Source organism: Ciconia boyciana, chromosome 15, assembly GCF_034638445.1.
Source record: "Ciconia boyciana chromosome 15, ASM3463844v1, whole genome shotgun sequence".
NCBI lineage: Eukaryota > Metazoa > Chordata > Aves > Ciconiiformes > Ciconiidae > Ciconia > Ciconia boyciana.
In genome coordinates, this window is record NC_132948.1 from 14,948,982 (window position 1) to 14,961,516 (window position 12,535).

At 45.1% G+C, this 12,535-nt stretch overlaps 1 protein-coding gene across 18 annotated transcripts in view; it reads left to right on the forward strand.

The window, feature by feature from the left end:
• FBRSL1 (fibrosin like 1) overlaps positions 1–12,262 on the forward strand; it is a 555,468-nt gene extending 543,206 nt beyond the window's left edge. For 9 of the 18 annotated variants that reach the window (XM_072879780.1, XM_072879773.1, XM_072879785.1 and 6 more), the window contains 4 exons: positions 3,423–3,506; positions 5,297–5,380; positions 6,402–6,642; positions 8,690–12,261. In XM_072879780.1, coding sequence (XP_072735881.1) covers positions 3,423–3,506; positions 5,297–5,380; positions 6,402–6,642; positions 8,690–9,923 — 1,643 coding nt within the window. In that variant the 3' untranslated portion in view covers positions 9,924–12,261. Of the gene's footprint in view, positions 1–3,422; positions 3,507–5,296; positions 5,381–6,401; positions 6,643–8,689 lie in introns of all 18 variants that reach the window. The other 9 variants (XM_072879790.1, XM_072879783.1, XM_072879786.1 and 6 more) reach the window with 6 other exon arrangements.
• The last annotated feature ends 273 nt before the right edge of the window (positions 12,263–12,535 follow it).

The following is a 12,535-nucleotide window of genomic DNA, read 5'->3' on the forward strand; positions in this document are numbered from 1 at the left end:
CTCGACGGCTCTGACCATGGAAGACGGCAACTCTGACATTCTGGGTTTGGAGGTCACTGTGGATTCATGTGGATGTCTGTCTACCAAATGTTGGTTTTGTTCTGTTCCCAGGCTTAACTTTCCCCCTAGACTTCTTCATATTTTCTTTCTGTGTTGGAGATGTTTAAGTCTGCCTTCTGAATGAGCTATATCAATTGATGAGATGTAACTTAGCTCTTTATGTATGTAATCAATTGGCAAATAGTGTAATTTTCTTTCCTAACTTTACTTTTATGATGCAATATTGCACTCTAACTCACTGCAGACACGGTCATATTCAGCCTTGGTTCCACCCTGTTGAAATGAATGAGGTTAGAAATGTTTTGAATTCTGTCCCCAACATGACAGAAAAGCAACAGATGAGGATCAAGCTGAAACCTCCGTGAGAACTGAGTTTCAAATGCAGATGTCGGATAGCCTTCAGGAACTCCATCAGTGGTGCAGTCTGTCTTTCTGCCCTTATCTGTGGATGGAAATTCTTAAACATCAAATGCACATTTCTACCACATACCATCAGTGCTGATCCTAGCCGTACATTGTAGGATGCTATCCTGTATTTTGGTGTCCATAAAGGTACTTTGATAGTACAGCGCCAAGATATTTATTGCATCTGCTTGGATGCATAAGCAAAGGTTGTTTACAAACCTCTGACTGTTCTCCTATGGCAGCTGTTTCCTTATCACCGTCCTCAGTCTGTCCCATGTTGTCATTACAAGGATCTTGTTTCAGGTATGGTTTTGCTACTGAAGGCTATATTGGGCAGAGTTTACCCTAACAGGCAGAAAAGCACCAGTCCAGTTGGTATCTTGAGCTTTTTCTCTTAACGATGCAAGCATGGCTTGCTTTTCCATTCATAAAGGCAAGAAGGGAAATAGTATGGAACAGAAACATTAAAGAAGGCAAATTAATAGAAAACTTTACGCTAGAGATAAACAACCTTACAGCAACTTGTCCATGAGTATATTAATCACAAGAGCCATCACACGGTAAATCTAGGTAAAGAGTGCTATCAAAGTGAACAAACATTGCGGCAGTAATATATAGATGAATAAATCTTTTACTCTGCAATATCCGAGGCATTCTTTTCACCTTATCGAACAAGCGTGCAGTTGATGTGAATCATTGGTTCTGCTGCATTGCCTAGTTACTGTGGGAGACATAAGTTATCTTAGGGCCACCTGTCTTCAGGACGGATGTTCGGCTGCCTGGCAGACGCTATATTTAATAACTACCTGACAGCCTGCAATGCCGCTCCTGGCTTTCTCCGGAGGATTTTTTATTATCAGCCCGTGTAGTTGAGTTTGTAAGCCGTCTCCTTTGAAGAAATCTCCCATCCATTATACACCTTCTGAAATCTTAAAGGATTAGAAAGATGACAGTCTCCATCCGTCTTGAAGCATTGGAGCAGTCAGAATGTTTATAGATAACTCCAGGTCTCGTTGCCGTGGTCTCTCTTAAGTTTCCTCAACTCATTTTCTGGCTGCTTAGGTTTGTGGTGCCCAAGCTGGTGAGGGACACGCAGTGCTGTCTCCCTCTCTGGTTTTATAGTCTGCTCATGTTCTGGATGCATGAGCGTGTTTTGCAACGACCATCTGTTACTGGGCTCTGTCACCAAGGAAGACCAGGTCAGGGACTGACCAGCACCTCCGTAAAAGACTCTTTGGTCTTTGTTTGGGATGCAGTTTCTCCTGTGCATGTTCATGTCTTCCCTCCATTTCCCTCCACTTTTGCTGTGTCCTTCCATAGTGTTACCAGCACTGGTGATATACGGTGGAAACGTGCATTTGATGTGGCTTGGAGATGAGGGGCAGGAACTTAGCAGAGCGGGTCTGCCACTGGTGGGAATAATTGGTATGGGCCACAGACGAGGCAGAAGTCTTGTAGTGAAGGTGACAAGAGAGCTGGCGTGTCAGGTGGGAGGAGAAGGACCAGAATCCTCTTTTCTACAATAGAAAGTTATCACTTGAGAAAGCAGTGACTGGGTAAGTGAGCTGTTAGTGAATAGCCCGTGTTCACGCCCAGTGTGGCTGCTGATGTTTGCTAGAGTCGACCCGTTACTCTTCCCAGTATTAAGGGAGGTTAACTTTTTACCAACAAAATATACGAGACAAGAGCACTGAAAAGCTTTATTTAGGTGTTGGTCTATTTTGCGCATGACTTAACGTGTCCTCAGGAAAGTGCTGTTTCTGTCGTTGTGTGGAATTACTAGTTTCTAACAAAATGAGACAGTTAATGCACAGGTATGGCAGGTCTGGCTTTCTGCAAGGGAGGCAGAAGTTGTCTTTGCATCCAGGCAGCATCTGGAAGTTATGATAGTGGCTAATTCTGCTTTGTCTGCAGTCGTGAAAGGGCAGGGAGGAGGCACCGAAAGGATGTTCACAGTCTAAACAGTTGGAGAGGGCTGGGCTTGTCAGTGTGTCACTGGAGCCACAGAAACATTTTGTCACACCCATCTGAAACATAAATATTCAAAAGTTGATTTCAGGCGCATCCTGAAAATCATCTGTACTAATCTTAGGGGGTGAAAGCCAGGCCCATGAGATTGCCCAAACTTACTGGCATTTGCAGGATACGTGGGAGCTAACCTTCCTCCAAAAACCATGTGTCCCCGTGGCAGGTAACACCAGTGCTTTTCACGCTGCGGTTGCAAGCCCGTTCAGGTTCACATGCGTCTGCCTGCAAAGGAGGCAAATCTCTCATTTTTTGCTCTGAAATGAGAGCAGAATGTTCTGCATGAGCCTGGCCCACCTTGAAATACAGGGCAGACCAGCTTGTTTCAGCCCATTCTTGCCCCTTGCCTCAGCCTAACGTGGCACAGCGTGCTCAGCAGTGGTGTTCCTTTCCCACGAGGTAGCATGGACCGCGGCAATGAGCAGTGTCTAGGAAAGGGAAAGAAATACCACGAGGGGAGCCTGTGGATGCAGACAGATGTGAGAGCGTAGATGGAGCTCTCATGGGAGAGGCATGATTGATGCTCCCTGCGTGCTTGTCGTTAACTGGTGTTTCATATAGAGTCTAATCAGTCACTTCCGAGCACCTTCTGTCTGGGTCCATAACCTGGGCTGACCCTTTTTAATGTAAACACATAGTAATGACTGAAAATGCCAGACAAAGAGATTTGCTTCCTCGTTACTACAGGTGAGCAGGCAGCGCTCAGTGCAAGGTCTCCTTCTGCCTCCTAGTGCCCGCAGACACCTTTAAAGGGCACTGGGACAAATCCTGCCGGTAGCTCGCTCGGCTGCTGTTTGGGGTCTTCCCCTGCCTTTGCTGTGTTTACATCTGGCCTGTGCCTTTGCGTCTGGTTCTTGAATGTGACGGCCGGGACCTCTGCGTATGCCAGCAGTCCCTTGGCACTGAACTAAAAAGGGACTTTGTTCTCACAGGTGCGACACATCCAGCCACCACCCCTTTTGGTCCTTCACCTCATCACAGCAGTTTCCTGCCTACTAACCACTTGGCAGGTAAGTGTAAGTAAACCCTGCCTTCGCCTTTCTACCTCTGACCCGATCCTGGCTCTCCTGTGTGGTCCTGCCTTGAGGCACCGTAGCACTAGGGGAGGGAGAGGCTTAAACTGTCTCAGAAACCAGCAGCTAGCCAGGAAGTCCTCCCACCCGCGCCAGCCTCTGCTTTCCTCCAAAGGAGAGGGGCAGGATTAGCAGGGCCTCTCCTGCGAGAGAAGAGGGCATTGCAGGAAGGAAGCGCTTAGGAACTTAGGCAAGTCTGTCACCACCGCGACACTGCACAGGAGCTGAAATGTCACCTGTGGAGCCCTTCTGTGCCGCTGAATGTGCCCAAGGAAATGGGGAAAACTTATGCAAAGGTACCTCAAACAAGGCACAGCTTAAAATGGGCTCCTCCCGCACCGTTTCCCACCTATGAAAGTTCTTGGCTAGGTTCTTGAATAAAGTTCAGTGAACAGTTCGTGGCAAATAGCTGTTCTGCACATTTTGCCAGCCTTTCAGTTTCCTAATTGGCAGTAAGTAGAGCCTGATTTTCTCAAATTTCCTCATTTTAGAAGCTCACAAGCAGCTCATTGCCAATTAAAGTTCAAGCTCTGTTGATTAATGTTTTAGTAACACTCATCCAATCAGTAAATGTGGCATGCCACATGACCTAGTAGACTTTTTTTTCTGTTGCAAATACCCAGATTTACATCAATTCCTGAACATTCTGTCAAAATTAACTGTATCTCTACAGAGTCACTCAACTGCTTAATATCAAAGGGGAAGGGCAAGAACAGCTATTTAAAAATAAGTAAATAAGCAAATAGCTGTTTGCTTAAAGATCCAAGCTATTTGTGCTATTTGCCTTGATATTTTAAATATAAGGATATCCGTGAGGAAGTGGAGAGCAACACACCTCCTGTAACATGGCAAGTTAAAGACTTTAAAGGGACAGTCAAAGAGCCAGCGGGCAGAAGGAGGAGTTGTTTAGAGATGACCAGTAGGAAAGGAAACAAGTACACTGGTACAGTTTAACCCACAGCCATCTCTGGAGCCCAGAAACCTGGATCGGGCTATCAGCTTCTGATGATGGGTGCCTTTAATGAAAAAATAAAAAAAGGAAGGACTTTATAAAAAGACAAGTGCCAGTAGCCAAATAGTCAGATTACTTGACTGGGAAAGGCAAGATTCATCTTTTGCCTCAAAGGATACAAACCTCCATCCCTTTGTCAGAGTAGCTCCTAAGACTACGCTATCATTTCCACCACCACTGGGATCGAGGCTATTAAGGGAGAGGATTTTGGCACAAACAGGCCAAATTTAGTTGGCGTAAGGATAGATGTCCGTAGCAATTAGCTTAGGGCTGTCTCTATGCACAATTACAAAGAGGGTAGAAAGTTGTATACAGAAACAAGAGTGAAACGATGCATCCCCTCGATATGCCGACCGAGGAGCCTGCTGAGGTTCTTCTTTCAAGGCAATTGCAATGCTTCTGCTCTTAGTACTGATAAGGAAGGAGAGTTACAGCTTAGCAGCAGCCACCCTCATTTCAGCCTTTAGACCTTAATGTCTCGCTCCCCTCTGACTGGCATACAAAAGTTTATTACAGCACCTGTTTGCAGAGTGAGCACTGAATCCCTTCTCCATTTTAACATGATGGGAATTTTCTGTGCAAAGAACCTTGCAATGAGAAGGATCAGCTTAAAGTCTGGCCTAATCCTACTTGGATTCAGACCGTTAAGAAGGGGAGGGGTGCGTTTCATTCTCCAACATTCTTGGCTAAATGCCTGCTAAATCCCTGTTTGCCTTTCCAGATCCATTTAGCAGGTCAAGCACCTTCAGCGGCCTTGGGAACTTAGGCAGCAATGCCTTTGGAGGATTAGGCAGTCATGCTCTGAGTAAGTACTGGCTGGGTTACTGCAGACAAACATCCCTTCCAGAAAAGCCACATGCTAATATTTACAGCAGCTGGTGGTAGTTTTTAAAGAAGTTTAATTCCTAACCTCCATTCTCCTATCTGAAAACACTGCACCTAAGATTTCCAGGTCTCTGCGGTGGGAGCTTTTCTGCATGTCACGGACATCGCTAGCTGTGCTCTGTGTCTCCTCACTGCTGAAGGCTGGTACCTTGGGTGCTCCTAGAGGTGCTAGAGCTGCAAGACCCCACTGAGCTCTGGGTCCCTGTGGGCATCTAAAGTAACACCCTTCAACAGCGAAGATGTGCGGTGGAACAGCTATTGATAGTTCTCCAAATTCAGCGTGTAGACTCCCTCTGTAACCATTGTCTGAAGTGTAAATTACCTGTATAAAATTATTTTACTTCAAAAACATGTTACCTGTAGGCAAGACATGCTTGAGAGCCACACATAAGAGAGCATGCTTTTGCATCTCGTGGTGCAACAGGAATCAGTTGAAGATTGATGGAGGAAAATCAAGTGACTGTTCTAAAAAGCCTACAGCCAAGCTCTGTTTTTATACACACACATACATACCACCAAATAGTCTGGTTTCTTTAACAAAAAAGTCCCTGAATCCTCAGCTGCAGGCAGCTGATTGCTTGTAACTACCCACAAATTAAAGTTTCTGCCAGGGAAGGGAGCTGAGGAAGAATATTGCTTTTATGCTGGAGCCCTTGCCGGGGTGGGGGGAGAAGAGGAGCTGGGCGTTTTCAGTCATCTCGGAGTTACTCAGATGTATCATTAAAGCTTCCTCCGCCGATAGCCTTAAAAGAACTGGTGGATCTTTCCCCCAGTGTTGGAGGTGTCTGGGTCCACCTGCTCGTAGCTCCCCCTCACCGTTAGCTCCATATTAAAGAGTCTTGAAAGGACAGTTCTGGTTGTGATTAGCGTTGTGCAAAATGTGTATGTAAGTGTTTGGTTTGAATTCTTTTTAACTCTTCCTCCCCCTGCCATTATTCTAGCTCACAACAACATTTTTACTCACAAAGATGGCCCAAACCTGCAGAATTTCAATAATCCCCACGAGCCATGGAATAGACTCCATCGGACCCCACCGTCCTTCCCAACGCCTCCACAGTGGCCCAAGCCCACCGATTCCGAGCGAAGCTCCTCAGTGACAAACCATGACAGAGACAGAGAGCGGGAGCGAGAGCCCGAGAAGAGGGATCTTTCTCTGAGTAAAGATGACAGAGACAAAGAGAGGTAAGCAGCGCGTGCTTTTGAGCACTTTCTTCTGGGCCTCTTTTTCTTCTCTATTTTTGTCTAATTTTTCCAATCTTAAAATCATATTTAGAGCAAAACGTTGCTTGTCTTTGAAGCGGCTGGTAGGCCTCTTCCCTCAGATAAGCAAAATTACTAGCAACACAAAAAAAGCCCTCTGCCTTTTAGGATTTGTCCTCTGTGGAAATATGGCAAGCCAGTCTCTGCTGGCAGTTTAATAAAAAGCACCAGGCTGAGGAAATGAGCGTGTCACTGTGTTTTCAGTGCAACTGCTTTAGGATTGCTGTACATTCTGAAATCAGGAAGGTAGCATTGTGATGGGTCCTTTGGAGAGAGTCATAGTTCTCATTAATGTACAGATATGCCGATGAATTCAAATGTTAGCTGGACATTAATGAGGTAAAAATGCAAATGCCTGTATCTGGAGCGGTGTGCATGAATCCATTAGCAAAATTGATTTTAAAAAATTGCATTCTAGACAAACCCTTATTCACGATGACAAAACTGTATCACCTGGGCTGTAGATACTTCAGTAGCTTCCAGTTACATGATTTTGAAGCTGTAAAGTCCTTTATATTTCAGAGCCCGGTTGTCTCCAACAGGCTATTTCTTTGTAGGCAATAACAGCCTGCAAGCCTTAGATGTGCGTGTTCGACTAGTGATAGGGGCTTCGTAGTTTGCCTGGAGTGCTTTTAATGAGCTCTTCAGGCAGTGCCTGTGAACAAGATTATATGGAAGCAATAGGCTGAAAATCATCTTGCTTTAAATGTTAAATTGTCTGACACCCTTGCATGGATAGTCATTCAAGTGGAAGCTCCCTTCTTGGCTTTAGTGTAATTCGTTTGCAAACCAAGGTTACTTCACTCTCAGGAGTGTTCACACAGGGGTTCACATCTCTATTACATTTCTATTAATTCAGCTTAAGCTGTCCTCAGCATCCCTGTTTGGACATGGTTTTAATAAACCACATCCTTGACCAGCAATCAGGACTACCGCAGAGGAAGAAATCTGGGTTAGCAAATGTAATCATAAGGGATAAATACTTGCAAAACTCCCCCAAACACCTCCAGTTTTCAGCACTCAGGTCTTACGGCTCTCGAAAGCAAACCTGGCATAAAACTTAGGCATCAGTGAGCCTCTCGGCTGCATAATGCAGTTCTCTCAATCACGCCATCATACTTTGCATTTGAAGTGTCTCTCATTCAGAGCAAAGTGCTTTTAAAAGGTGAGCATTATTTATTCCCCCCTTGAAGAGGTGGGAGTAACTGTGACTAATTGACTTGCTCAGAGGTAGAGGTGCAGTTAGAAATGTAAACCCCATTCTCATGCCACTCTTTCTAAACCATGGACATTGTCATCAAACCCCTTTTTCCTCATAGCAGCTCCTCTTGAAATGGAGGTCGATTGCTCAGTTCCATGGCCTATTTGGGGATTTTTTTCCTTAAGCACCTAGCTTACCTGCCAAAGCTGCCAGCAACAAAAATTCTCCTGCAGCTCCATAGGAAAATAAGCATCATGTTACGGCTGGTTCCAGTTGACGAGGCTGTCTCATGAAGGAGCCGCATACATTTCTGTAGGCTTCTGTTTTGTGTGCCTGGATCCATGTTTTAGGAAAGGAACCCGAGTTAAGAGCATTAGAGCCAAGATCATCGTCTGGCAGCAAGATGTACATATAAACACACAATAAGCATGTTTTTTAAAAAAATAAGCTGTCTAGAATTCTTCTTTCCCTAAATTTCTCAGCAAAGTGGTCTTTCTCTTAAGGTGAGTATACTGCTCTTTCAAATGCGTCCCCAATTTAGTCCCCAAATTTGTGCACATGTAACTTTTTTTTCTATGTAGTATGTAAAGGCAGGTAGCGCACATCTTTCAGTGCAGCATCACAGCTATAGCTGATGCGAGCAGAGCTTTTCAAATCATTTTCTGAGCAACCTCGAATTACACAACTAGACACAGCACTGTGCATGTCCAGCATCACACGTATGTTTGTTCACACGAAACCAAGGATGTGTGTTCTCTCTTTTTACAGAGACCTCATGGACAAAAACAGACATTCAAACAGATCCTCACCGGCATCGGCTCCAGTGACACATCAGATAAGCAATCTCATCCGCAGCAACAGCCAAACCTCCAGTGATCCCATCAGGCAGGTTAGCCTCGGTGAAAGGGAAAGGTCCAAAGAACCCGAGCGAGAGCACCCTGACCGGCTGAGAGAGCCACCCATAGCAGAACACAAGATTAAAGAGAGCCGTTCCCCAGTGAAGGAAACTCCAAGCCATGATAAGAGACCCTCTGAGGACAACACAAAGCCAGTAATCCAGTCTGTATCCCCATACAGCAAACCTGCACTAAGTGAGGGCTTGAAGCTTACCAATCTAATGAGCAAGGACATGGAGAGAAAGACAGAGCTTCCCAGCGACCTCCAGAAGATTAAGAATGACATCAAAGTCAAAGAGGAGAGGAAGGAAGACAGCGACGTGCTGGTGGTAGGGTCTGAGCCTTCACAGCACTCCCGATCAGTGGAGCATCCCCCACCACCTACTTTGCATGGATTATCATTGCCTCACTCGATGGCTGCCTCTATGCCCATCTCCATGGGCGGCGTGCACCAGATGAACAACATGAATGTTCTGGACCGCAGCAGAATGATGACCCCGCTCATAGGCATGAATCCTTTGTCAGGAAGAGAAAGGCTGCCACATCCCGGATTTTCTTGGGACCCGATGAGGGACCCATTGCGAGATGCCTACCGGAGCTTAGACCTGCACCGTCGAATGGACTTCCAGCTCCGGACGGATCCTATCCATCGGTTCCCTACCACCTCTGGATTTTACGACCATGAGCGTTCTTACAGAGACAGGGAGCCACACGACTATAACCATGAAAACCTTCTTGAAGCCCGCCGAGAGCAGGAGCGGTTGCGGCAAGTGGAGGAAAGAGAGCGCTTGCACTTACGGGAAGAACTTGAGCGTGCCAGAATGCACCACTTGCACTCGTCCCCCATCGAAAGTCACCTGGCACACGTGCCATCCTTCATGCCTCATTTAAGCGGGATGCATTACCCGAGACTGAGTCCATCCACTGCCATGCACAATGGGATTTTAAACAGGAACCCACCAACTGCAGCGCTGAGCGCCCCACCGCCTCTTGTACCAGCGAGCAGCACCAGACCTGCCTCCCCACGCAGGACTACTCCACTCACAAACTCAGAGTCCAGGGACTATTCCCCCTCTAGGAACCCCAAAGAAGTAGAGGCACGATAGTCCCCAACATTGAATTTTAAACTCGCCTGTACATAAAACAAACAACCAACAAAAAAAAAAAACAAACAGAAAAAGAAAAGAAAAGAAAAAAAACCAACAAAAAACAAACCTTTTACAAATGCACTGCTGTAAACTTTTTTTTTTTAATGTAAAATTTGTAGAAGTTAAGCACATTTCCATAAATAACGGGGTCGGGGATGCAGACTTTCCAACAAGAAGGTTGCTGAGAATGGGAATTTAATATATAGGTATTGATTTTTGGTTTTGTTTTTTGTTTCTGTGCTAAAAAAAAAATGAGTTAAAAATATCAAGTTTGTACATTTTTTCCCAAATGTGAGAAACATTTTTAATGGATTTGTATTTTTTTTAATTTTGTGCTCTTTATTCACTTAAAAGAAGAAGAAATTTTGCTTTTGTTTTTAGTTAAATTTGCATTTTAAAGGCCTCAGATCCTTAAGAAAAAAATACCCAGGGTTTCTTAAAAGTATTATTTATGGAAATACTGTAGTTTTACAGTCCACTGTGAGGTTCCCTTCTGAGGCCAATTGATCACTTACCTTGGTACTTTGGAACCGAAGTTACAGATATATATTAAAATATTAATAATAATAATAATGTACAAAACTGTTTGTTTTTTGCCTTATTATATTATGCAGAAATTTAAGAGGAATTTTTTTTGACTTCTTGTTTTAAACAAACAAAAAAAACAAAGAAAACAAACTGTAAATATTCTGTTAATATAAATGTACACCAATATTAAATTCTTAACATAGGTAGACTTTATAAAAATGGTTTCTAGAACCACTCTGGTTATTTGTTAACATGGTTACAACTCATACTCTTGTCACAGTCAGAAATTCACACTCAGAAAGCTAAGTACGGCATATATACTTCAACTATGCAAGAACTTGGAGGCAGGTCTTAGTGGATGTTGGGGGGAGGAAGGTTTAAAAAAAAACAACCCAAAAACAACCAACTCGCAACTATGGAGACAGAATGGAAATGGCATGTGAACAGGAAGAAGGATGCTTGTGTTTAACAAAAAAAATAAGGAGAGACTGAATTTTTTTGTACAAACACAAGGGACAGTTCGTCAAGGAAAGAGAGACACACGCTCCTGGAAGGGAATTTTGGTTTCCTACTTTTCAAGCTGGCAAAAGCAGATGGAACTGGCACAGTACCATGCGGCAGACCCTTTCCTTATTTTTTTTTTCCTTTTTTTTTCTCTTTTTTTGTGTTGTGGGCAGGATCGCTGGCAAGCAAGGACAATTTTCCGTGGACCCCTTGTGCTAATTGTGCAGTGTTCTTATTGGAATCTGTATACAAGACAAAGTAGAATTTTAGGAGTGCAAAAAAAAAGTCTAATGGTTGATAAAAAAAAAAGAAATTCTGATATATTATCTATAGTACATGAAGACCATAAGCAAATGTTTGTTTCAGTGTGGTTCTGCCTTGAACTGCTTTTTGGCATGATTTATTTTTTATTTCCAATTTTACTTTTCATCCATATGTAAATTTTGCCATGTTTTACTTGCTGTACCATCCCCCCTCCCTTATTTTATTTTTCAGTGTCCATGTTTTATATATCCTGGGCTTTTTCTCTCTAGTTAATTCAGCCATCCGCTACTATTTTCTTGGCTCTGTAACTCTTGTTTCCCCCCCCTCCCCATCCTCCCCCCTGCACCCCCTGTAATTTTAAACATTCAGTTTCCTTGTAGATCAATGAAGATAAATACAACATTGATTTTGGATGAAAAAGGCAGTTGAGTGTTTGTGTGTCGTAGCCAGTGCCGTTGACTCGGAGGCTGACGGTTCATTGGCGGTGCTTCGGCGCTGGGAGGAGGCGGCCGGCAGCTGGCGGAAGGGCTGGGTGCTGGGAGAGGGATTTGATTTTGTTTGCCAGTCTTTCCCGGCAGAAGGAACGTGGCCCACGAAACGCTCCGGAGGCAGCAGCTGCGGCGGTCAGGCCCCGGGAGGAGAGCGGTGCTCCCCGGCTCCGCGGCAGCTCTCCCGCCCCGCGGCCCTGGCACGCGGGGCACCGCGGGCGCTGCGCCCCGTGCGCGGGCTCTGGCTGGGGGAAGGAGGACGGGGAAGGAAGCACAGCCTCTGCGCAGCAGCTCGTTTGAAGGGACCGTGCTGCCGGCATCGCTGCGGGAAGGTCATCGCCTCAAGCGCTGTTCTCCGCGTGCACTTTCCTTTGCTTCCCCAGCTTTGCCCGTAGGCTGAGAGCAGGCATCTGCAGGGGGATGGAAAAGTGCTCCAAGCCCCCTTGCTCTCAGTAACTGATGTAACAGTGGGCGACTGTGCTTTAACAGCATGTTACGGCTTCTGTTTTTAAGTTTGCATGTGACTAAATTACTGAGCATAAAAAAATAAAATGAAATAAAATAGCAGGGTCCTTAATCTGATGAAAGGAGGCTTAAAACAAAATAGGCATTAAAAATCAGCACCTGCTCTCCCAGCTGAAATCGGAGGAACATATAACGCATGGTGGAAGTGAAAAGCGTGCTGGGCTCAGCGTGGAGACGTTCGTAGTGCTGGCGCAGGGGGTTGTCATTCTCTCCCAGTGCCGTTGTCCAACGTGGCATCTTGCTTGGCACAACCTCTAACGC